This window comes from Salmo salar, chromosome ssa11 (assembly GCF_905237065.1).
Source record: "Salmo salar chromosome ssa11, Ssal_v3.1, whole genome shotgun sequence".
Taxonomy (NCBI): domain Eukaryota; kingdom Metazoa; phylum Chordata; class Actinopteri; order Salmoniformes; family Salmonidae; genus Salmo; species Salmo salar.
In genome coordinates this window covers 101,030,712-101,057,312 of record NC_059452.1, presented here as the reverse complement: position 1 = coordinate 101,057,312, position 26,601 = coordinate 101,030,712, and the positions used below count along the sequence as shown (strand labels likewise).

Below are 26,601 nucleotides of genomic sequence, written 5' to 3'. Positions count from 1 at the left end.
GAGAACAGTCCATGAATGTGGTGGCTAGAGTCTTTGGCAATTTTTAGGGCCTTCATCTGACACCGTCTGGTGTAGAGGTCCTGGATGGCAGGCAGCTTAGCCCCAGTGATGTACTGGGCCATACGCACTACCCTCTGTAATGCCTTGCAGTCAGAGGCTGAGCAGTTGCCGTACCAGGCAGTGATGCAACCAGTCAGGATGCTCTCAATGTTGCAGCTGTAGAACCTTTTGAGGATCTGAGGACCCATGCCAAATATTTTTTGTTTCCTGAGGGGGAATAGGTTTTGTCGTGCCCTCTTGGTGCGTTTGGACCAATCTATTTTGTTGGTGATGTGGACACCAAGGAACTTGAAGCTCTCAACCTGCTCCACTACAGCCCAGTCATCTCCTTTGCCTTGATTATGTTGAGGGATAGGTTGTTATTTTGGCACCACCCGGCCAGGTCTCTGACCTCCCTATAAGCTGTCTCGTCGTTGTCGGTGATCAGGCCTACCACTGTTGTGTCATCTGCAAACTTAATGATGGTGTTGGAGTCATGCCTGGCCACGCAGTCGTGGGGGAACAGGGAGTACAGGAGGGGACTGAGCACACACCCCTGAAGGGCTCCAGTGTTGAGGATTAGCGTGGCAGATGTGTTGCTACCTACCCCCCACCTGGGGGCGGCCTGTCAGGAAGTCCAGGATCCAGTTGCAGAGGGAGGTGTTTAGTCCCAGGATCCTTAGCTTAGTGATGAGCTTTGGTGTTGAACGCTGAGCTGTAGTCAATGAATAGCATTCTCACTTAAGGTGTTCATTTTGTCCAGGTGGGAAAGGGCAGTGTGGAGTGCAATAGAGATTGCATCATCTGTGGATCTGTTTGGGCTGTATGCAAATTGGAGTGGGTTCTAGGGTTTCTGGGATAATGGTGTTAATGTGAGCCATTACCAGCCTTTCAAAGCACTTCATGGCTACAGACGTGAGTACTACCGGTCTGTAGTCATTTAGGAAGGTTGCCTTTGTGTTATTGGGCACAAGGACTATGGTGGTCTGCTTGAAACATGTTGGTGTTATAGACTCAATCAGGGACATGTTGAAAATGTCAGTGAAGACACCTGCCAGTTGGTCAGCACATGCATTGAGCACACGTCCTGGTAATCCATCTGGCCCTGCGGCCTTGTGAATGTTGACCTGTTTAAAGGTCTTACTCACGTCGGCTACAGAGAGCGTGATCACACAGTCGTCCGGAACAGCTGATGCTCTCATGCATGCCTCAGTGTTGCTTGCCTCGAAGCGAGCATAGAAGTGATTTAGCTCGTCTGGTAGGCTCGTTCCACTGGGCAGCTCGCGGCTGTGCTTCCCTTTGTAGTCTGTAATAGTTTGCAAGCCCTGCCATATTAGACGAGCGTCGGAGCCGGTGTAGTACGATTCAATCTTAGCCCTGTATTGACGCTTTGCCTGTTTGATGGTTTGTCAGAGGGCATAGCAGGATTTCTTATAAGCTTCTGGGTTAGAGTCCTGCACCCTGAAAGTGGCAGCTCTACCCTTATGCTCAGTGCGAATGTTGCCTGTAGTCCATGGCTTCTGGTTGGAATATGTACGTACAGTCACTGTGGGGACAATGTCCTCGATGCACTTATTGATGAAGCCAGTGACTGATGTGGTGTACTCCTCAATGCCATCAGAAGAATCTTGGAACATGTTCCAGTCCCGGAACATGCTAGCAAAACAGTTCTGTAGTTTAGCATCTGCTTCATCTGACCACTTTTTTATAGACCGAGTCACTGGTGCTTCCTGCTTTAATTGTTGCTTGTAAGCAGGAGGATAGAGGATACAACTGTGGTCAGATTTACCAAATGGAGGGCGAGGGAGAGCTTTGTACGCATCTCTGTGTGTGGAGTACAGGTGATCTAGAATTTTTTTCCCTCTGGTTGCGCATTTAACATGTTGATAGAAATTAGGTAAAACTTAAGATTCCCTGCATTAAAATCCCCAGCCACTAGGAGCGCTCCCTCTGGGTGAGCGGTTTCCTGTTTGCTTATTTCCTTATACAGCTGACTGAGTGCAGTATTAGTGCCAGCATCCGTCTGTGGTGGTAAATAAACAGCCACGAAAAGTATGGATGAAAACACTCTTGGCAAATAGTGTGGTCTACAGCTTACATTAAGATACACTACTTCAGGCTAGCAAAATCTAGAGACTTCCTTAGATTTCGTGCACCAGCTGTTGTTTACAAATATGCACAGACCGCCCCCCCCCGTCTTACCTGAGTGTGCTGTTCTACCTAGCCGGTGCAGCATATATCCCGCAAGCTGAATATCCATGTCATCATTCAGTCACGATTCTGTGAAACATAAGATGATACAGTTTCTGATGTCCCGTTGGTAGGATATTCGTGATCGTACCTCGTCTAATTTATTGTCCAATGATTGCATGTTGGCAAGTAATATTGATGGTAACGGCAGCTTTCCCACTCGCCGTCTGCGGATCCTTACGAGGAACGTGTCCTCTGTGTCCTCTGTACCTGCGTCTCTTTCTCCTGCCAAAAACGTGGATGTTGGCCTTGTCGGGTGTCTGAAGTACATCCTGTGCGTCCTGCTTGTTGAAGAAAAGGTCTTTGTCTAATCCGAGGTGAGTGATCGCTGTCCTGATATCCAGAAGCTCTTTTTTGCCGTAAGATACGGTTACAGAAACATTATGTAGAAAATAAGTTACAAATAGTAAAACTTCTGCCATTTCTTCCGGTGACATGCAATTCAATGTGTTATCGCTGTTCTGCTAAAATATGACCCCACCTTGGATTTTAACTCAAGACCTCTGGACTTTCAAAACAAAGAGGAGTTTCTAATCATTTTTGATGTGATCAAATGGATTATTTTGAGCTGCATTCTTTTGTGATAACGTCTAATAAAAGAGAAATATGGTGATACAGGCTCAGCTGGTTTCTTTTACTGTCTACATTGCAGAACGGCTAGCCCAAATCCGCCCTTTGATGCAGTCTGTTGTATTTGTGCGTGTGTGTATGTGGTGTACCAGCTCTGTACTCACAGCCACCATAAATTACGGAGATCACTGAACACACCAGGACTGAGAGATGAGATGGAGTTCTCACTGAGAAACCTGAGAGAGAGGGGGGAGAGGAGAGAGAGAGCGAGAGAATATAAAAAAATAACAAAGACACAAACAGATAATCAGATGAGAAACATCCTCCTTTCTCCTCCTCCCACCTAGATTCCAGGCTGTATCACAACCAGCTGTGATTGAGAGTCCCATAGGGCGGCGCACAATTGGCCCAGCATCGGCCGGGGTAGGCTGTCATTGTAAATAAGAATTTGTTCTTAACTGACTTGCCTAGCTAATAAAGGTTAAATAAAAAATAAATGACAAAAAAATCCTCCTCCCTACTTCCTCCTCGCTCCTTTGATTTCCCTCCTTTCTCCTGCCTCCTTTCTCCTTCCTCCTCCTTCCTTTCTCCTCCCTCCTCCATCCTTTCTCCTTCCTCCTCATTCCTTTCTCCTTCCCCCTCCCTCCTAACTCCTCCCTCCATCCCCCTCCCTTCTCCTTCTTCCTCCTCCCTCCTTTCTCCTTCCTCCTCCCTCCTTTCTCCTTCCTCCTCCCTCCTTCCTCCTCCTTCCTCCTCCCTCCTTCCCCCTCCCTCCTCCCCCTTTCTCCTTCCTTCTCCCTTCTTTCTCCTTCCTCCTCCTCCTTCCTTTCTCCGTCCTCCTTTCTCTTTCCTCCTCCCTCCCCTCTCCTCCCGCCCTACTTCCTCCTCCCTCCTTTCTCCTTATTCCTCCATCCTTTTTCCTGCCTTCTTCATCCTTCCTCCTCCTTCCTTTCTACTTCCTCCTCCTTCCTATCTCCTTCCTCCTCCCTCCCTCCTTTCTCCTTCCTCCTCCCTCCTTACTCCTTCCTCCTCCCTCCTTACTCCTCCCTCCCTTATTCCTCCTCCTTCCTTTCTCCTTCCTCCTTCTTCCTTTCTCCTTCCTCCTCCCTCCTTTCTCGTTCCTCCACCCTCCAACCTTCCTCCTCCTTCCTTCCTTCCTTCCTTCCTCAATTTCCTCCTCCCTCCCTCCTTCCTCCTCCCTCCTTCCTCCTTTCTCCTCCTTTCTCCTCCCTCCTCCCTCCTTTCTCCTTCCTCCTCCCTCCTTTCTCCTTCCCCTCCCTCCCTCCTTCCTTTCTCCTTCCTCCTCCTTTCTTTCTCCTTCCTCCTCCCTCCTCTCTCCTTTCTCCTTTCTCCTTCGTCCTCCCTCCTTTCTCCTTCCTCCTTCCTTTCTCCTTCTCCTCCCTCCTTTCTCCATCCTCCTCCCTCCTACCTTTCTCCTTCCTCCTTCTTCATTCTCCTTCCTCCTCCCTCCTTTATCCTCCCTCCTCCTTCCTTTCTCCTTCCTTCTCCCTTCTTTCTCCTTCCTCCTCCATCCTTTCTCCGTCCTCCTTTCTCTTTCCTCCTCCCTCCCCTCTCCTGCCGCCCTCCTTCCTCCTCCCTCCTTTCTCCTTACTCCTCCCTCCTTCCTTTCTACTTCCTCCTCCTTCCTCCTCCCTCCTCCTTCCTTTCTCCTTCCTCCTCCCTCCTTTCTCCTTCCGCCTCCCTCCTTTCTCCTTCCTCATCCCTAACTCCTTCCTCCTTTCTCCTTCCTCCTCCCTCCTTTCTCCTTTCTCCTCGCTCCTCCCTCCTTTCTCGTTCCTCCACCCTCCAACCTTCCTCCTCCTTCCTTCCTTCCTTCCTCATTCCTTTCTCATTCCTCCTCCCTCCCTCCTTCCTCCTCCCTCCTTTCCCCTTCCTCCTCCCTCCCTCCTTCCTTTCTCCTTCCTCCTCCTTCCTTTCTCCTTCCTCCTCCCTCCCTCCATCCTCCTCCCTCCTTCCTCCTCCTTCCTCCTCCTTCCTTTCTCCTTCCTCCTCCCTCCATCCTCCTTCCTCCTCCTTCCTCCTCCTTCCTTTCTCCTTCCTCCTCCTTCCTCCCTCCCTCCTTCCTCCTCCTACCTTTCTCCTTCCTCCTTCTTCATTCTCCTTCCTCCTCCCTCCTTTCTCCTCCCTCCCTACTCCTCCCTCCTTCCCCCTCTCTCCTCCCTCCTCCCTTCTCCCTTCTTTCTCCTTCCTCCTCCTTCCTTTCTCCGTCCTCCTTTCTCTTTCCTCCTCCCTCCCCTCTCCTCCTGTCCTCCTTCCTCCTCCCTCCTTCCTCCTTACTCCTCCCTCCTTTCTCCTTCCTCCTCCTTCCTTTCTTCTGCCTCCTCCCTCCTTTCTCCTTCCTCCTCCCTCCTTTCTCCTTCCTCCTCACTCCCTTCTTCCTCCTCCTTCCTCCTCCTACCTTTCCCCTTCCTCCTTCTTCATTCCTCCTTTCTCCTCCCTCCTTTCTCCTTCCTCCTCCCCCCTCCCTCCTTTCTCGTTCCTCCACCCTCCAACCTTCCTCCTCCTTCCTTCCTTCCTCATTCCTTTCTCATTCCTCCTCCCTCCCTCCTTTCTCCTCCCTCCTTTCTCCTTGCTCCTCCCTCCTTTCTCCTTCCTCCTCCCTCCTTTCTCCTTCCTCCTCCCTCCTTTCTCCTTTCTCCTCCCTCCTTTCTCCTTTCTCCTCCCTCCTTTCTCCTTCCTCATCCTTCCTTTCTCCTTCCTCATCCTTCCTTTCTCCTTCCTCCTCCCTCCTCTCTCCTTTCTCCTTTCTCCTTCCTCCTTCCTTTCTCCTTCCTCCTCCCTCCTTTCTCCATCCTCCTCCCTCCTTCCTCCTCCTTCCTTTCTCCTTCCTCCCCCTTCCTCCTCCTACCTTTCTACTTCCTCCTTCTTCCACCTTCCTTTCTCCTTTCTCCTCCCTCCTTCTTCCTTTCTCCTCCCTCCTCCCTCCTTTCTCCTTCCTCCTCCCTCCTTTCTCCTTCCTCCTCCTTCCTTTCTCCTTCCTCCTCCTTCCTCTCTCCTTCCTTTCTCCTTCCTCCTCCCTCCTTCCTTCCTCCTTCCTTTCTCCTTCCTCCTTCTCCTCCCTCCTTTCTCCTTCCTACTTTGTCCTTCCTCCTCCCTCCTTTTTCATCCCTCCTTTTTCCTCTCTCCTCCTTCCTATCTTCTTTCTGTCTCCTTCCTCCTCCCTCCTTCCTTCCTCCTTCCTTTCTCCTTCCTCCTCCTTCCTCCCTCCTTCCTCCTCCCTCCTTTCTCCTTTCTCCTTCCTCCTCCCTCCTTTCTCCTCCCTCCTTTCTCCTTCCTCCTTTCTCCTTCCTCCTCCCTCCTTCCTCCTCCTTCCTTTCTCCTTCTTCCTCCCTCCTCCTTCCTCCTCCCTCCTTTTTCATCCCTCCTTTCTCCTTCTCCTCCCTCCTTCCTCCTTTCTCCCCCTTCCTTTCTCCTTCCTCCTCCTACCTCCTTCCTCCTCCATCCTTTCTCCTTCCTCCTCCTTCCTCTCTCCTTCCTTTCTCCTTCCTCCTTCCTTCCTCCTCCTTCCTTTCTCCTTCCTCCTCCTTCCTCCTTTCTCCTTCCTCCTTTCTCCTTCCTCCTCCCTCCTTCCTCCTCCCTCCTTTCTCTTTCCTCCTCCTTCCTTTCTCCTTCCTCCTCCGTCCTCCTTCCTCCTCCCTCCTTTCTCCTTTTTCATCCCTCTTTTCTCCTTTCTCTTCCCTCCTTCCTCCTCCTTCCTTACTCCTTCCTCCTTCCTCCTCCTTCCTCCTTTCTCCTTCCTCTTCCCTCCTTTCTCCTTCCCACTTCAAAAATAGTGAATCAGCCCTTAGTAGCTCATCATTTTTATCTTCACCCAAAACGATACAATTTAGCACGATGCGAATCCACACAGTATTCAGCAATCGAACTGCCTTGAATAAACCATCTGATGAATGGACAGGGTATCTTTAAAACCTTCACCCAGGGCCCATAGTGGCCTGGTCAAAAGTAGTGCACTATATAGGGAATTGGGTGCATTTGGGACACAGGCCTATACTGTATATACAACCTGTAGGTTACAGCTGACATACAGTCTGGTTTAAGCAGTGGGGATATAACATTTTATTTTCTACTTAATCTTTCCAATAATTGTTTATGCTTTTCTGATTTAATCTCTTCAGTGTGTGTTAATATTAAAGGGATAAAGCAAAAAACTATATAATAATCAGAATTTTTCTTTGGCAGTCTCTCAGTAGAAAAATCTAGTTAGCTCAGCCAGTCATTGGCTAGGCCTTCAGAAGCTGTACAGAAGGTCACTTGCCATTCAACTGTATTAGGGCATATTATGGCGTGACAGTGGAATGAACCAATCACATTTTGACTTACAATAGGTGGGACCGTTTAAAAAAATATATATATATATTGTAAGTCAAAATTTGATTGGTTCATTCCACTGTCACGCCATAATATGCCCTAATACAGTTGAATGGCAAGTGACCTGCTGTACAGCTTCTGAAGGCCTAGCCAATGACTGGCTGAGCTAACTAGAGTGCATATATATATATGCACTACCGTTCAAAAGTTTGGAGTCACTTAGAAATGTCCTTGTTTTTGAAAGAACTGCACATTTTTTGTCCATTAAAATAACATCAAATTGATCAGAAATACAGTGTAGACATTGTTACTGTTGTAAATGACTATTGTAACTGGAAACGGATGATTTTTAATGGAATATCTACATAGGTGTACAGAGGCCCATTATCAACAAACATCACTCATGTGTTCCAACGGCACGTTGTGTTAACCAATCCAAGTTTGCAATTTTAAAAGGCTAATTTATCATTAGAAAACCCTTTTGCAATTATGTTAGCACTGCTGAAAACTGTTGTACTGATTAAAGAAGCAATAAAACTGTCCTTCTTTAAACTAGTTGAGTATCTGGAGCATCAGCATTTGTGGGTTCGATTACAGGCTCAAAATGGCCAGAAACAAAGACCTTTCTTCTGAAACTCGTCAGTCTATTCTTGTTCTGAGAAATGAAGGCTATTCCATGTGAGAAATTGCCAAGAAACTGAAGATCTCGTACAACGCTGTGTACTACTCCCTTCACAGAACAGTGCAAACTGTCTCTAACCAGAATAGAGAGAGGAGTGGGAGGCCCCGGTGCACAACTGAGCAAGAGGACAAGTACATTAGAGTGTCTAGTTTGAGAAACTGTCCTCAACTGGCAGCTTCCTTAAATAGTACCCGCAAAACACCAGTCTCAACGTCAACAGTGAAGAGGCGACTCCGGGAGTTCCTCTGTCCAGTGTCTGTGTTCTTTTGCCCATCTTAATCTTTTATTTTTATTGGCCAGTCTGAGATATGGCTTTTTCTTTACAACTCTGCCTAGAAGGTCAGCACACCGGCGTCGCCTCTCCACTGTTGACGTTGAGACTGGTGTTTTCAAAAACAAGGACATTTCTAAGTGACCCCAAACTTTTGAACGGTAGTGTATATTTGGGGGGGGAGAGAGAGATGGAAAGAGAGAGAGGGAGAGGGGGAAAGAGAGAGAGAGAAAGAGAGAGGGAGAGAGAGAGAGATAGAGATGGAAAGAGAGGGAGAGGGAGAAAGAGAGAGAGAGAGAGGGAGAGAGAGAGAGGGAAAGAGAGAGAGAGCGAGAGAATATAAACAAATATTACTGAACATTATTCCTCCTACACAACAAAGACACAAACAGATAATCAGATGAGAAACATCCTCCTTTCTCTTCCCAGCGTAGTCCGAGTTAGAGTTTGGCCGGGGTAGGCCGTCATTGTAAATATGAATTTGTTATTAACTGACTTAACTGACCTAGTTAAATAAAGGTTAAAGGCCGGAGACATGTCACTACCGACTGAGAGCGCAATTACAAGCATAAACCCAGTTTTCCCACACTTGAGGTAGCTTTTACAATGGATGCAGCAGGTGTTATCCAGGAGGATGTGGTGGCTAATTTGTTACCACTGCCCTTTTGAAGACAACATTCCAACGATAAATTAAATGTCGTACAGAGGGGAAGGCCAACACCAGCACTGCCAGGATTAGTGCAACAAGGAAAGAGATAGCTAACAACTATGAGCGCTATCCGTGGATGACTGGGTGTGAGCAAGCCAAGAAGCTGTGCTTGTATTGTCTGCTCTTCAGCACCGACAAGCAGTCAACCTGGGCCAGTGCTGGTTTAGTATAAAAAAGTCTGCCTCTAACCCTATTACAGGGGCTGAGTCTCTGACTTACTGGTGCTCTTCCATGCCGTTCCTAGGAGGGGTGCGTCACTTGAGTGGGTTGGCGCCCCCCCTTGGGTTTTACCGTGGCGGAGATCTTTTTGGGCTATACTCGGCCTTGTCTCAGGATGGTGAGTTGGTGGTTGAAGATATCCCTCTAGTGGTGTGGGGGCTGTGCTTTGGCAAAGTGGGTGAGGTTATATCCTGCCTGTTTGTCCCTGTCCAGGGGTATCGTCGGATGGGGCCACAGTGTCTCCCGACCCCTCCTGTCTCAGCCTCCAGTATTTATGCTGCAGCAGTTTATGTGTCGGGGGGCTAGGGTCAGTCTGTTATATCTAGAGTATTTCTCCTGTCTTATCCGGTGTCCTGTGTGAATTTAAGTATGCTCTCTAATTCTCTCTCTCTCTCTTTCTCTCTTTCTCTTCTTTCTTTCTTTCTTTCTTTCTTTCTTTCTTTCTTTCTCTCTCTCTCTCTCGGAGGACCTGAGTCCCAGGACCATGCTTCAGGACTACCTGGCCTGATGACTCTTTGCTGTTCCCAGTCCACCTGGCCGTGCTGCTGCTTCAGTGTCAACTGTTCTGCCTGCGGCTATGGAACCCTGACCTGTTCACCGGACGTGCTACCTGTCCCAGACCTGCTGTTTTCAACTCTCTAGAGACAGCGGGAGAGGTAGAAATACTCTGAATGATCGGCTATGAAAAGCCAACTGACATTTGCTCCTGAGGTGTTGACTTGTTCCACCCTCGACATCCACTGTGATTATTATTATTTGACCCTGCTGGTCATCTATGAAAATTTGAACATCTTGGCAATGTTCTATTAAAATCTCCACCCGGCACAGCCAGAAGATGACTGGCCACCCCTCATAGCCTGGTTCCTCTCTAGGTTTCTTCCTAGGTTCTGGCCTTTCTAGGGAGTTTTTCCTAGCCACCGTGCTTCTACACCTGCATTGCTTGCTGTTTGGGGATTTAGGCTGGGTTTCTGTACAGCACTTTGAGATATCAGCTGATGTAAGAAGGGCTTTATAAATAATTGTGACAGATATTTGACGCCAAATGCTCGATTTTCGGGCCTAGTACGACAGCCCCTTGCACTGTCATCTTGCTACAGCAACCGTGTTCATCGGCACTTGCAGAATGACCTAATCCACGTGGTCGCGGATGTAATGACAGATGCCACGAAGAAGGACGTGATGAAAACACCTTTTGTAACCAGTATGATTGATGAGATAACAGACATTAGCATTGTAGCTACCGACAGTGGTGTGAAAAAGAGATTTTTCAAATATATACTCTTTAAAAGGCAGACGTTCCAAAGGTCTGCATCAGTGGCTTGTAAGCTATGTGTAAAGGTTAAAGGTTAAATCAAATTTTAAAAAGCCAGGAGATGCTAAATGTGTTTATGTTTATTAACGGTCAATTACCCTGAGACCGGCAGTTATTTGCTTGACAATCACCGGCTGATGAAATCTCGTGACCGCCACAGCCCTAGGCGAATTTGATGGATTGGAAATTATTTCCTCACCGTAGCTACTGGCTTTTTGTGGCTTTACACTACACAGTACGACTCAATTCCTAATTTTATGAATCTCACCGCTGCCAATTATGCTTTGGTTTAGGCCCGGTCCTCAGAGGCCGTTGTTTGTGAAGGGAAAAATGTTGTGCAAGGCTTGTATCTCCTCTCTCTCTCTATCTCTCTCTCTATCTTTGTCTCTCTTTATCTCTCTCTATCTTTCTCTCTCTCCCTCTCTCTCCTCTCTGTTCTTAACAAACCCTTCACTCTGTGAGCTAACTTGTAACAAATGAAGAAGTAGTGTCACATTTAACATGCTCAATTCATAAGCAAGGATAAGAATAATATAGAAAATAATATTTTTTCAAATGAAGAAGGTTTCTATTGCTTAACAGATTGGCGTGAAAAACAACTGTTATACCGGGTTCAATTTTGTGAGTTCATAAATAACTTTTATAGTATTATAAACTTCGAAACATCTGGTTCCTAGTAGGCTACAGAATTAAAGAAGGGCTGTTTCTCTGAACCTCAGGCAGTAGGCTCAAGCAAGCTTGTTCCTCTCCCCAGTCAGAGAGCAGACTGCTTGTCTCCCAGACTGATCAGCAGCAGCAGCAACCTATCCTCCTTATTTATGTTAAGAAAACAAATGTGAAGGCCAAAATTGTGGGCGGAAAGCACTCATCATGTTTATGCACCCTAATAATCATATTTACAGTGGGGGAAAAAAGTATTTAGTCAGCCACCAATTGTGCAAGTTCTCCCACTTAAAAAGATGAGAGAGGCCTGTAATTTTCATCATAGGTACACGTCAGCTATGACAGACAAAATGAGAAAAGAAAATCCAGAAAATCACATTGTAGGATTTTTAATGAATTTATTTGCAAATTTATTTGCAAATTATGGTGGAAAATAAGTATTTGGTCAATAACAAAAGTCTATCTCAATACTTTGTTATATACCGTTTGTTGGCAATGACACAGGTCAAACGTTTTCTGTAACTTTTAATGGAGTAGAACATTTTATTTTAATGGAGTCACCATCATTTTATTTTCATACATTTTGGAGTAGAAAAGTCACCAGGCTTGCGTTCAATCCAAAAAAGGAAAACAAAAGTTTGTCTGGGCGCTGCCAGCACCACCAATAAACAATTGGCCAAATGATCCACAATCACGTGTCTTTAAAAACAGCCAATAACAAATTACAAAAAAAACCAATGTGTAGCATATTCAGAACTGTATAGCCTATTGGTTTATTGGTTTTTACTTACCTAAAACAATAATTGTCCACCTCACGGTTAATTTGGGGTGGCAGGTAGCCTAGTGGTTAGAGTGTTGGACTAGTAACCGAAAGGTGGCAAGATCAAATCCCTGAGCCGACAAGGTACAAATCTGTCGTTTTGCCCCTGAACAAGGCAGTTAACCCACTGTTCCTAGGCCGTCATTGTAAATAAGAATTTGTTCTTAACTGTCTTACCTCATTAAATAAAGGTACAAATGAAATCTGTTGGAGATTTGTGTGTAAATGCATTTAGGCCTAGGTGTCCTCTGTATAATATTAATATAAAAAATATATCTATGAAGGATGAGAAGCTTAAGCCCTAGTGTCACGGTTGTCGTTGGTAAAGGAGGACCAAAACACAGCAGGAATGTGGATGCTCATCTTGTGTATTTATTTACAAACTAAGTGAACACCAAAACGAACAACGAAACAGTCTTGCAAGGCTCACTCAGCAAAACAAGAAACAATCTCCCACAAATGACAAACACACCCTAATATATGGGACTCTCAATCAAAGGCAAATAGACAACACCTGCCTTCAATTGAGAGTCCCAACCCCAATTAACCAAACATAGAAACAGACTCACTAGACTAAACATAGAATTACATGAATATCAAACAGTGCCCAAAAACCCCGGAATACTTAAATCAAATGCCCTTCTAGAAAAACACCACCCCGAACCACATAAAACAAATACCCTCTGCCACGTCCTGACCAAACTACAATGACAATTAACCCTTATACTGGCCAGGACGTGACACCTAGAGAGACTGAGAGAATGCCGGAGCAATGTTCCTGACACTGATATACATTTCTTTATTCCTGTCAGAAAGGCTACTACTGATATACAGTTATAGGCGTTCAGAACAAAACTTATTCGTACATTTTTCGATCAGAATATTTTTTGATAAAGATAAGCATTATATTGTTAGATTAAAGGAGTAACTCTGGGAGGTCTGAAACATTCTTCGTCACCTCAAGTTCAACTGTCGGAGTCAGTTGGAGCTGCGGTGCGCACTGCCTTCATAGGCCTGCAGTAGCTAAGCCTGATAACCTAATAAAGCCTAATAAAGAACTGGTTTAAACATTCATAAAAGTTTTGAACAGGCTTGGCCTATATTTATTTTACAACAGGCCTATTTTTAACCTATCTTATGGAGCACAACATTTAAAAGACAGTTCTAACTTAATTTAGCCATCGAAAATGTCTCAACAAAATGAAACAAAACACTTTTTGCACTGGTTTAGATTCTTAAAAGGCCTAAAATAATAATAATAATAACAATAATAATACAAATAATAATGTTATACAATAACAATAATGATAAATCAAATTATAATACACATGAAAATTCAATAAAACCTGAATAGCGAGTTGCACACACAGGCCTGAACAGTAGCCTAGGCCTTCTCTCTCTCTCTCTCTCCCTCTCTCTCTTTCTCTCTCTCTTCCCCCCCTCCTCTCTCTCTCTCTCTCTCTCTCTCTCTCTTCCCCCCTCTCTCTCTCTCTCTTCCCCCCCCCCAGCAGCAGGTGCACTTGAGGTGAGTGTCCGAAACCAGCTTCAGCTGGACATGCTGTAAGCTATACTTTTTATTAAGTTACCATTGGCTAACACAGATAACAAGCTTGCGCAGGTCTCATCACCTCACTGTCACGTCCGAGACAGTGTAGTATGGTCAGGGCGTGGCAGGGGGGTTGTTTTGTGTGTTTTGGGGTTGGTTTGTTTCTAGGGGAATTGGTTCTAGTTTTCTGTTTCTATGTTTCATTTTCCATGTGTGAGTATGGTTTCCAATCAGAGGCAGGTGTCTTTCGTTGTCTCTGATTGGAAGCCATACTTAGGCAGCCTGTTTTCCTTTGGGTTTTGTGGGTGGTTGTTTTCCGTTTAGTTGTTGTACCTGACGGAACTGTTGGTCGTGTTTGTTATTTTGTAAGTGTTACTCATTAAAGATTTAAAGATGAGCACTGAACACGCTGCGCCTTGGTCTGTTCAATACGACGAGTGTGACACTCACACATTAAATTAACAGAGGATGGGTCCAATCGGTAAATACATTTTAATTGCAGATACCTGAGAACCGTGGCAATTATATCAGACCCGACCCAGATCTAAGACAAAACTCAGAATTTAGGACCCGCTCAGGTCCTGGGTCAGATCTCGTAATTTCAGGTTTGTTGGACCCGTGAAGACCTCTACTTCAAGCCACACTCACCATACCCACCAAACAGAGCAAATGTAGGCTACCTAAAAGTCTGTTCAAGAAAGTTGAAGAACATTTTGGGCAAATGTGTCGTTCAGTACAAGCCATTATGCAATGATGCAAACGTTCAATGGAATTGAACACACCCCAGAACTGGCTTTCTCACAGTCGTTCTACAAACAAATTACCAAGCATGTATACTTCCTGAACTGTTAGAGTTAGACCAATCATTTTAAGTAATACAGAAATTATTGGTATTTCAGTTATTGTTGGGATATATTGACCAACTTATCAGGAAAGTTTTGGATGTGTTTTCCCTTCAAAATTCACAAGAAAAAAAACATTTCACACTTATTTCTTAAAAACAATATATCACAGAGAGGAATGCCCCCAGACCCCCATAGAAGGGTATTGACACCGGATCCCATTGACCCTTAAAACCTGTTGGGGCTCGGGGGCAGTATTGAGAAATTGTGAAAAAATATGTGCCCATTTTTAACTGCCTCCTACACCAACTCAGAAGCTAGGATATGCATATTATTAACACATTCGGATAGAAAACACTGTGAATTTTCTAAAACAGTTTGAATGGTGTCTGTAAGTATAACAAAACTCATATTGCAGGCAAAAACCTGTGAAAAATAGATTTAAAAAAATGTGAATTTTGTGACTGTACTATTTAGTGTCATTGTTTTATAGATACCATAGTGAGATAGGATTCATTTCGCAACACCTACGGCTTCCACTAGATGTCAACGATCTTTATAAAGTTGTTTGAAGCGTCTATGATAAACAGAGAGCAAATTAGAATGCAAGGAAGTTGACATGTCGTCACTTCATTTTTTTGCGCCTGCGCATAAATCTGAGAAGCGTGAGTTTGTCATTAATTGTTTATCAAGACATAGGATAGGTTGTGTGAAAATATTACTGATGTTTAACGTTAAAAATGGACCAAAAGATTAATGCTAAACAACGTTTGACATGTTTGAACGAACGTAAATAGATTATTTATTAGTTTTTTTTAGCTTTTCGGCGTGATTTTACAACCCCCCCCACCACGTTTTGTGGGAGCATAATGAACGCTAACTACTTGGTGTTATTTGGACATAAATTATGAACTTTGTCAAAAGAAACCACATTTGTTCCGGACCTGGGATTCCTGGCAGTGCCTTCTGATGGAGATAATCAAAGGTAAGGGGATATTTACAATGTTATTATCGATATTAGATGATGCTAACTGTATAGCATAGCTTATTGTTCTTAGCATAGCACCCCGTTTATTGCAAAATGTGATTTCCCAGTAAAGTTATTTTGAGATCTGGCCATTCGGTAGCAATTACGAGATGATAATATATTATTCTTTGAATGACAATATTATAATTTACCAATGTTTTCGAATAGTAATTTTGTTATGTTCACCGGAAGCATTTCAGAGAAGAAAAAAATCTGAATTTCACGCTACTGTAAAATGCTGTTTTTGGATATAAATATGAACTTGATGGAACAAAAAATGCATGTATTGTATAACATAATGTCCTAGGAGTGTCATCTGATGGAGATTGACAAAGGTTAGTGCATAATTCTAGCTGGTTTCTGCTTTTGGTGACGCCTGACCTTGAATTGAAAATGGATGTTTGTACTTTTGTGGCTATGTACTGTCCTAACATAATCTAACTTTATGCTTTTGCCGTTTATGCTTTTGCTTTAGCCTCTTTGAAAATCGAACAATGTGGTTAGATTAAGGAGATGTTTATCTTTTAAATTGTGTAAAATAGTTGATTGTTTGAGAAATTGAAATTATTCGATTTTTTATGTTTTGAATTTCCAGCCTTGTTAGCAATCCCGACTCGGGGTTCATTGCTAACCTGTAGCCCCAACAGGTTAATCTGGTGATGTCACAAGGTGCCGCAAAATTGAAAGAGTGTAAGATCTCAGTGGCTTTTTTCTCGAGATTATTCAAATGCACAAAACTACTGAATGAAATATGCCAGTGAAGACTACCCAGAGTGGCTCCAACACGGTGCAACTTCTCCTCACATTTGGTTTGCACTGTGTATGATAAGAGGGAGGAACTCCTAGAGCGCCTTTGAATATATTGTGGACCATCATGATGACTTTGATGAAGACACAGTTCACAGCGCAGATGGACACATTACACACATGACAAGCTTCAAGTTCTGCTTCCTGCTATCCACATTCAACTCCATCTTTGCGTACTCTGACATGCTGTTTGGGATTTTTGCAGATTAAGGAAGTTTGACACGCATTTCTGCCTGTCCAGGATCGACGAATTCTACAGCACCATGGAGAGAGAGAAACGGAAACTCTATTCTATCTACGTGGACACTGTGCCTGAGACCAGGGATCCGAGTGGGTGGAGGGCACAGAGGCATGGAGAAGTCTGTGCCTGGTACCAACAGCTACACAGTGGAATCATCGACAACCGTCTCACTCAGCTAAACAACAGGTTCAAGGACCACAAAACGCTTATGTTTCTTGCCCTTATTGACCCACAGCAGTTCACCAGATATAGGGAAATCTTAGCCAACACTGCATTCTCAAGTCTCAAGGAAAGCTATAGGCCTCACGTTGATGTCTCGCGGCTCAAAACAGAACTCACAGTGATGTACTCCATGTCTGACTTCCATGTTAGGAGCCCGGCCGACTTCCTCCACTTTCTCCAGCAGAAGAGGCTGAATGAGAGTACTGGTGTTGACCATTTCCCTGTCTAATGCCTCATTTGAAAGGACATTCTCCGCCCTGAAACAGATCATGACTTACTGCAGGAACACCACTGGACCGTTCTGACTGTCAGCCTTAGCTTTGATCTCAATGAAGAAAGTACCTCTGTCAGATATAAAATCAAAGGCCAAACTATATGACCCTGCCATTGCCCATTTCATAAAGAAGGACTGGAGGATGGATTTTTGTTGTTGTTGTTTAATACAGCTCACTTGCTGTTAGCTATCTCTTTGAAAAGAATGCATGTGAAACATTGTTGCATTTAAACTTTAGATCCCCAGATATGCTACTTTATGTGCTGAACATGATATTATACCCATTAGCATACCGTAAATACCGTAGTATATAGTCAAACAAAATAAGGATAGCATACCGTAAATACCGTAGTATATAGTCAAACAAAATAAGGATAGCAATTCAAACTTTACAGGAGCTTCTCATCTAAACCATATTGCACATAATGTTGCACACTTGATTAATGCAATGATTAACAAATGTGTGGATATTTCCATTTTCAATTTGGCTAACAGAGAAAAAAAATACAGTCTACTGATATTAAGGTAATTCTTGCATGGGGATATGTGGTGTGGGAGAGCTATTGTCTTTGCACTCAGAGGAGGGTATGAGAATCCTCCGGAGGTAGTGTGGAGAAAATCTCTTCAAGGGAGATTTTAATCAAGATCCGTCTCTTGACACAAGAATCTCTCCTGGAACTAGTTTGTGTCATTAAGTCGTGTAGTGTAAAGAGGCCCACATACGGTGGATAGAGCTATGTCAGTACTCACAGTCTCTCTAGTTTGTAGAGTCCACTGAAGGCTTGACTGGAGATTGTCTGGATGCTGTTATTCTGTAGGAACCTGAGATGAGAAACAAACACACACACACACACACCATCAACTCAAGCACAGATATTCAACATTATTTCACCAGGTACCAGCAAATGTATCAATAGCACATTCTCATTCTAAAATAAAACACAGAGGTTGAGATTTCATGTGGTAAACAAACATGTTTCTAGCTTTAACAAAACCCAGGACAGTGTAAAGCCCTGACCCAGGACAGTGTAAAGCCCTGACCCAGTACAGTGTATAGCCCTGACCCAGTACAGTGTATAGCCCTGACCCAGTACAGTGTAAAGCTCTGACCCAGTACAATGTAAAGCTCTGACCCAGTACAGTGTAAAGCCCTGACCCAGTACAGTGTAAAGCCCTGACCCAGTACAGTGTAAAGCCCTGACCCAGTACAGTGTAAAGCCCTGACCCAGTACAGTGTATATCCCTGACCCAGTACAGTGTAAAGCCCTGACCCAGTACAGTGTAAGACCCTGACCCAGTACAGTGTAAAGCCCTAACCCAGTACAGTGTAAAGCCATGACCCAGTACAATGTAAAGCCCTGACCCAGTACAGTGTATAGCCCTGACCCAGTACAGTGTATAGCCCTGACCCAGTACAATGTAAAGCCCTAACCCAGTACAGTGTTAAGCCCTGACCCAGTACAGTGTTAAGCCCTGACCCAGTACAGTGTTAAGCCCTGACCCAGTAAAGTGTAAAGTCCTGACCCAGTAAAGTGTAATGCCCTGACCCAGTACAATGTAAAGCCCTGACCCAGTACAATGTAAAGCCCTGACCCAGTACAGTGTAAAGCCCTGACCCAGTACAGTGTAAAGCCCTGAGCCAGAACAGTGATAAGCGCTGACCCAGTACAGTGTAATGCCCAGTCCCGGTACAGTGTAAAGCCCTGACCCAGTACAGTGTTAAGCCCTGACCCAGTACAGTGTTAAGCCCTGACCCAGTACAGTGTTAAGCCCTGAGCCAGTACAGTGTTAAGCCCTGACCCAGTACAATGTAAAGCCCTGACCCAGTAAAGTGTAAAGCCCTGACCCAGTACAATGTAAAGCCCTGATCTAGTACAGTGTAAAGCCCTAACCCAGTACAGTGTAAAGCCCTGACCCAGTACAATGTAAAGCCCTGACCCAGTACAGTGTAAAGCCCTGACCCAGTACAATGTAAAGCCCTGACCCAGTAGAGTGTAAAGCCCTGACCCAGTACAATGTAAAGCCCTGACCCAGTACAGTGTAAAGCCCTGACCCAGTACAGTGTAAAGCCCTGACCCAGTACAATGTAAAGCCCTGACCCAGTACAGTGTAAAGCCCTGACCCAGTACAGTGTAAAGCCCTGAGCCAGTACAGTGATAAGCCCTGACCCAATACAGTGTAATGCCCAGACCCGGTACAGTGTAAAGCCCTGACCCAGTACAGTGTAAGACCCTGACCCAGTACAGTGCTAGGACCTGACCCAGTACAGTGTAAAGCCCTGACCCAGTACAGTGTAAAGCCCTGACCCAAGCCTGACACAGCCCTGACCCAGTACAGTGTAAAGCCCTGACCCAGTACAGTGTAAAGCCCTGACCCAGTACAGTGTTAAGCCCTGACCCAGTACAGTGTAAAGCCCTGACCCAGTACAATGTAAAGCCCTGACCCAGTACAGTGTAAAGCCCTGACCCAGGCCTGACACAGCCCTGACCCCTGATCCAGTACAATGACCCAGAGGCCCAGCAGACGATCTAGTAGAACAATGGTCCACTCTGGGTCAGTCTCTGTCTCCGTGTCAGTCTCAGTCTCTCTGTCTCCGTGTCAGTCTCAGTCTCTCTGTCTCCATGTCAGTCTCAGTCTCTGTCTCCGTGTCAGTCTCAGTCTCTGTCTCTGTGTCAGTCTCAGTCTCAGTCTCAGTCTCTGTCTCCGTGTCAGTCTCAGTCTCCGTGTCAGTCTCAGTCTCTGTCTCTGTGTCAGTCTCAGTCTCTGTCTCCGTGTGTGTCAGTCTCAGTCTCTGTCTCCGTGTCAGTCTCAGTCTCTCTGCAGTCTCTGTCAGTCTCAGTCTCTGTCTCTGTGTCAGTCTCAGTCTCTGTCTCCGTGTCAGTCTCAGTCTCTGTCTCTGTGTCAGTCTCAGTCTCTGTCTCCGTGTCAGTCTCAGTCTCTGTCTCCGTGTCAGTCTCAGTCTCTGTCTCCATGTCAGTCTCAGTCTCCGTGTCAGTCTCAGTCTCTCTGTCTCCGTGTCAGTCTCAGTCTCTGTCTCCGTGTCAGTCTCAGTCTCAGTCTCTGTCTCCGTGTCAGTCTCAGTCTCTGTCTCCGTGTCAGTCTCAGTCTCTGTCTCTGTCTCCGTGTCAGTCTCAGTCTCTGTCTCCGTGTCAGTCTCAGTCTCTCTGTCTCCGTGTCAGTCTCAGTCTCTCTGTCTCCGTGTCAGTCTCAGTTTCTGTCTCCGTGTCAGTCTCAGTCTCTCTGCCTCCATGTCAGTCTCAATCTCTGTCTCCGTGTCAGTCTCAGTCTCTCTGTCTCTCTGTCTCGTGTCAGTCTCAGTCTCTGTGTCAGTCTCTGTGTCAGTCTCTGTGTCTGTCTCAGCGTCTGTCTCTGTGTCAGTCTCAGCGTCTGTCTCTGTGTCAGACTCCATGTCAGTCTCAGTCTCTCTGTCTCTCTGTCTCGTGTCAGTCTCAGTCTCTGTGTCAGTCTCTGTGTCAGTCTCTGTGTCTGTCTCAGCGTCTGTCTCTGTGTCAGTCTCAGCGTCTGTCTCTGTGTCAGACTCCATGTCAGTCTCAGTCTCTGTCAGTCTCGATCTCGATCTCGGTCTCTGCAGTGAAGTTATACTGTGATAAGAGTTGATATGAATAAATTAATAAACAATTAAAGTGTGTGTGTGTGTAAAAAATATTTAACCTTTATTTAAATAGGCAGTTAAGAACAAATTCTTATTTACAATGACAGTCTACCAAAAGGCCTCCTGCCGGGACGGGGGCTGGGATTAAAAACAAACATATAGGACAAAACACACATCACGACAGGAGAGACACCACAACACTACTTCAAATCTTCAAATAGAGAGAGACAGGCCCTGATGATGTTCAGAGTGATTAAGTCCAGAGAGACTTAATAAATAACTGATGATGATTAATGAATGACACTTGAGTAAAAGAAGAATGAAACAATTTATTCATTTTACCCCGTTTTCTTTCCCGAATTTCAGGATAAAGAGCTTGTCTCTTCGCTGCAACTCCCCAACGGGCTTGGGAGAGGCGAAGTTCGAGTCATGCGTCCACCAAAAAATATGACTCGGAAACCACGCTTCTTAACACCCACTCCCTTAACCCAGAAGCCCGCTGCACCAATGTGTCGGAGGAAACACCGTTCACCTGACAACCGGAGTCAGCCTGCAGGCGTCCGCCCCGTCATAAGGAACCGCTAGAGTACAATGAGCCAAGTAAAGCCCCCCCCAGCCAAACCCAGACCTATTGTGAGCCACCCTATGGGACTCCCGGTCATAAATGACACAGCCCAGAATTGAACCCCAGGCTGTAGTGACGCCACAACACTGCAATGCAGGGCCTTAGACCACCGTGCCACTCGGGAGTTCCATAACTTCCACTTTGATCACAGAGTGAACACAGACTCTGACCCTATGTTTCAGGAAGCCACGTCTGCATGACCGCACTAGTGTGTGTGTGTGTGTGTGTGTGTGTGTGTGTGTGTGTGTGTGTGTGTGTGTGTGTGTGTGTGTGTGTGTGTGTGTGTGTGTCACAGAGAATGAGAGAGATACACATCAGAGAGAGACCTCTACATGACCGTGAAAGTGTGTGTGTGTTTATGCGTGGGCGCCTCTTTCATCGTGTTTCACAGTCACACTGTGTCTTTTGTACTCTTATCCTCTTTTGCCTCCTTAAAGCTGCAATATGTAACTTTTTGAGCTACCCGACTAAATTCACAGGAAAATGTGAGTTATAGATCTGTCCTTCTCATTGAAAGCAAGTCTAAGAAGCGGTAGAGTTGTTTTATGTGCACCATCTATGCTTCCGGGTTCTTAAGTTTAGTTTTTGTGTCTTTTACTTTTTGTTTAGATTCAAACAGTTGAAAATACATTTCTTGGGGTTATGGTAAATATATTTCACAGCAGTTTAGATGGTAAAATGGTTCTCTACACTATAATTTCTTGTTTTGTAACATAAACTAAAATTAGGCAAACTATTAGAATTTTAATAACGAGGAAATGTCGGAGTAATTTCTGCATAGTGCATCTTTAATATACTGTTCTGTGTGTGTGTCTCTGTGTGTGTGTGTGTCTCTGTGTGTGTGTGTGTGTGTGTGTGTGTGTGTGTGTGTGTGTGTGTGTGTGTGTGTATACCCCATAATGACATCACAATACCCCATAATGACATCACAATACCCCATAATGACAAAGCAATGCTAGAAATGTTAACAAATGTATTAAAAATAAAAACCAGAAATACCTTATTTACATAAGTGATCAGACCCTTTGCTATGGGACTCCAAGTTGAGCTCAGGTGCATCCTGTTTCCATTGATCATCCTTGAGATGTTTCTACAACTTCATTGGAGTCCACCTGTGGTAAATTCAATTGATTGGACATGATTTGGAAAGGCACACACCTGTCTATATAAGGTCCCACAGTTGACAGTGCATGTCAGAGCAAAAACCAAGCCATTTGGGTCGAAGGAATTGTTCGTAGAGCTCCCAAGACATTGCAGGTTCCCAAGAACACAGTGGCCTCCATCATTCTTAAATGGAAGAAATATGGAACCACCAAGACTCTTCCTAGAGCTGGCCGCCCAGCCAAACTGAGCAATCGGGGGAGAAGGGCCTTGTGGAGATGGGAGAACCTTCTAGAAGGACAACCATCTCTGCACCACCCACTCCTCATTAAAAGGCACATGACAGCCCGCTTGGAGTTTGCCAAAAGGCACCTGAAGGACTCTCAGACCATGATGATCAGATCTGATGAAACCAAGATTGAACTCTTTGGCCTGAATGCCAAGAGTCATGTCTGGAGGAAACCTGGCACCATCCCTACGGTGAAGCATGGCAGTGGCAGCATCATGCTGTGGGGATGTTTTTCAGCAGCAGGGCCTGGGAGACTAGTCAGGATCGAGGGAAAGATCCTTGATGAAAACCTGCTCCAGAGCGCTCAGGATGTCAGACTGGGGCAAAGGTTCACCTTCCAACAGGACAGCGACCCTGAGCACACAGCCAAGACAATGCAGGAGTGGTTTTGGGACAAGTCTGTGAATGTCCTTGAGTGGCCCAGCCAGAGCCCGGACTTGAACCCGATCGAACATCTCTGGAGCAACACTTCACATCCAACCTGACAGAGCTTGAGAGCATCTACAGGGAAAAATGGGAAAAACTCACTAAATACAGGTGTGCCACGCTTATAGCGTCATACCCAAGAAGACTAGAGGCTGTAATCGCTGCCAAAGGTGCTTCAACAAAGTACTGAGTAAAGGGTCTGAATACTTATGTAAATGTAATTTTTCAAAAAATTACATTTCAACAAATGTTTTCTTGCTTGGTCATTATGGGGTATTGTGTGTAGATTGTAAAGTTATTTCATTTTTAAAAATCAATTTTAGAATAAGTCTGTAACGTAACACAATGTGGAAAAAGTCAAGGGGTCTGAATACTTTCCGCATGCAGTGTATCTTCCACCTCTGTTATGAATATGGATGAGAAGAGATTACATATCAGACAGTATCTGGATCCGAGGGTCTATTTATAGGTAAAGGGGGTGTGAGGGGCAAGACTTATACACACACACTTTTCTTGTGTCTTAAAAATAGTTATGTTCTAATAACATTTAGTACAAGGACAAAGTATAGTGAAATAGTCAAAGATTAAACAATATGTTTAAGTAATCTAAGATTATTTAATTGTTTAATCTAACATGCTGACCAAACCGGACGCGCATGTTGATTTTGTACCCCCACACCAGACACAATCATATCAAAACAAACTCTGAACCAATTATATTAATTTGGGGACAGGTCGAAAAGCATTTAACATTTATGGCAATTTAGCTAGCTAGCTTGCTGTTGTTAGATCATTTGTCCTGGGATATAAACATTGGGTTGTTATTTTATCTGAAATGCACAAGATCCTCTACTCCGACAATTAATCCACAGATAAAACAATAAACCGAATTCCTTTCTCATCATGCACAAGGTCCTCTACCTCCTTCCTCAGGCTTCTTTTTTACTTCTTTTGACTTTAAATGGCAGTTGGCAACCAAATCTACCGTGTGTTACTACAACCGACTGGACTTCAGTTCATCTTTCAATCACCCACGTGGGTATCTGCTCCTAAACACCAGTGAGGAGATGGGAGAGGCTGGACTTGCAGCACGTTGAGCGTCACAAATAGAACCTATTTCTATTTTAGCGCCTGGCCATGCAGTCGCTCCCTGAGGTGCACGAGCAGTCTGGGTGCAATGATTGAATAACATGTTTGTGTAAATAATTTTGCAACACTCGTGCACACGACGTGAGCGGTGTGGTCAGCATGTAAGATTAAACAATAAGACGAAATAGTCGTACATTAAACAATAAAATTAAGAAGAACCAGTTAAATAGGAGTCGCACAGTGTGTATGTGCGTGTGTTCGTGTGTGTGTGTGTGTGTGTGTGTGTGTGTGTGTGTGTGTGTGTGTGTGTGTGTGTGTGTGTGTGTGTGTGTGTGTGTGTGTGTGTGATTGATTGATAGTAGCTATATTAAATAGTGAGTCTCTCCCTGAGAGAGGTCAGTGTTATTACAGATCACCTCACTATATGACAGGTTAGTGTAGAAAATATGAAACCATTTCTCTTTCCCAGACTAACAGATTGCACCTGGGGCCTGAATGGGAACATGTGTTTGGATGGACCGCCACAGAAAGGAAGAAACAATGGTATTTTTATTTTATTTGAACTTTATCTAATCCAAGAAGTCCCACTGAAGGGCAGGTACATTTCAGTATGGGTAACAAGGGGTTTGGGGAAAAATGCTAAAAGTATCTTTGTTTTAGACTTAAATAGTTTTAGGCTAATGACATGCGGAGACAGAAAAAACTTTGCATATGACTTGGGCACTGTGTTTTGCGCAATGTGACATGCCTAAATGTTAACCTTTAGTTGAAGCCTATTCATCAAACTGTCCCATTTTCTTTTTATGTCAGAAGGTCCAGCACCATCCTCAGACAATTGCTTTAATTTTGGTCAAATTCTAATTTCTGGATAAGACTTCAAATAGTGGATAAAATCTTGCTATGTGACATGTATGGAAGAGTATTATGGCCCATGAGAGGAGAAAAAATAAATTAACGGCAATGGCTGTGGCTTGATTTCATTGGTTGATTTAGATACAGTGCCTTGCAAAAGTATTCATCCCACTTGGCGTTTTTCCTATTTTGTTGCATTACAACCTGTAATTTAAATAGATTTTTATTTGGATTTCATGTAATGGACATACACAAAATAGTCCAAATTGGTGAAATTAAATGAAAAAAATAACTTGTTTCAAAAAATTATAAGCGGAAAAGTGGTGCGTGCATATGTATTCACCTCCTTTGCTATGAAGCCCCTAAATAAGATCTGGTGCAATCATTTACCTTCAGGAGTCGCTTAATTAGTTAGATTGCACACAGGTGGACTTTATTTAAGTATCACATGGTCTCAGTATATATACACCTGTTCTGAAGGCCCCAGAGTCTGCAACAACACTAAGCAAAGGGCACCACAAAGCAAACAGCACCATGAATAACAAGGAGCTCTCCAAACAGGTCAGGGACAAAGTTGTGGAGAAGTACAGATCAGGGTTGGGTTATAAAAAAATATCTTAATCTTTGAACATCCCATGGAGCACCATTAAATCCATTATTAAAACATGGAAAGAATATGGCACCACAACAAACCTGCCAAGAGAGGGTCGCCCACCAAAACTCATGGACCAGGAAAGGAGGGCACTTTTTAATATTTTTTTTAATTTCACCTTTATTTAACCAGGTAGGCTAGTTGAGAACAAGTTCTCATTTGCAACTGCGACCTGGCCAAGATAAAGAAAAGAAGTTCGACACATACAACACAGAGTTACACATGGAATAAACAAAAATACAATCAATAATACAGCAGAAAAATCTATATACAGCATGTGTAAATGAGGTAGGATAAGAGAGGTAAGGCAATAAATAGGCCATGGTGGCAAAGTAATTAGAATATAGCAATTAAACACTGGAATGGTAAGGTATGCAGAAGATGAATGTGCAAGTAGAGATACTGGGGTGCAAAGGAGCAAGATAAATAAATAAATACAGTATAAGGATGAGGTAGATTGGATGGGCTATTTACAGACCAAACTAATCGGCACTAATCAGAGAGGCAACAAAGAGACCAAAGATAACCCTGAAGGAGCTGCAAAGCTTCACAGCGGAGATTGGAGTATCTGTCCATAGGACCACTTTAAGTCGTACACTCCACAGAGCTGGCCTTTACAGAAGAGTGGCCAGAAAAAGTCATTGCTTAAAGAAAATAATAAGAAAACACGTTTGGTGTTTGCCAAAAGGCATGTGGGAGACTCCCCAAACATATGGAAGAAGGTACTCTGGTCAGATGAGACTAAAATGTAGCTTTTAGGCCATCAATGCTATATCTGGCGCAAACCCAACACCTTTCAACACCCCGAGAACACCATTGGCAGGGACAGGGAAACTGGTCAGAATTGAGGGAAACCTGTTTCAGTCTTCCAGAGGTTTGAGACTGGGACGGAGGTTCACCTTCCAGCAGGACAATGACCCTAAGCATACTGCTAAAGTAACACTCGAGTAAGGGGGAACATTTAAATGTCTTGGAATGGCCTACTCAAAGCCCAGACCTCAATTCAATTGAGAATCTGTGGTATGACCTAAAGATTGCTGTACACCAGCGGAACCCATCCAACTTGAAGGAGCTGGAGCAGTTTTGCCTTGAAGAATGGGCACAAATCCCAGTGGCTAGATGTGCCAA

General features: G+C 44.5%; 1 protein-coding gene across 2 annotated transcripts in view; it reads right to left on the bottom strand.

Annotated features, from left to right (window-relative positions):
• Nucleotides 1-26,601, bottom strand: part of LOC106591039 (relaxin receptor 2) — a 269,349-nt gene that overhangs the window by 173,249 nt on the left and 69,499 nt on the right. For both annotated transcript variants that reach the window (XM_045690183.1, XM_045690182.1), the window contains exons 6-7: nt 17,577-17,648; nt 3,024-3,095 (exon numbers count right to left, since the gene is read on the bottom strand). In XM_045690183.1, coding sequence (XP_045546139.1) covers nt 3,024-3,095; nt 17,577-17,648 — 144 coding nt within the window. The remainder of the gene's footprint in view (nt 1-3,023; nt 3,096-17,576; nt 17,649-26,601) is intronic.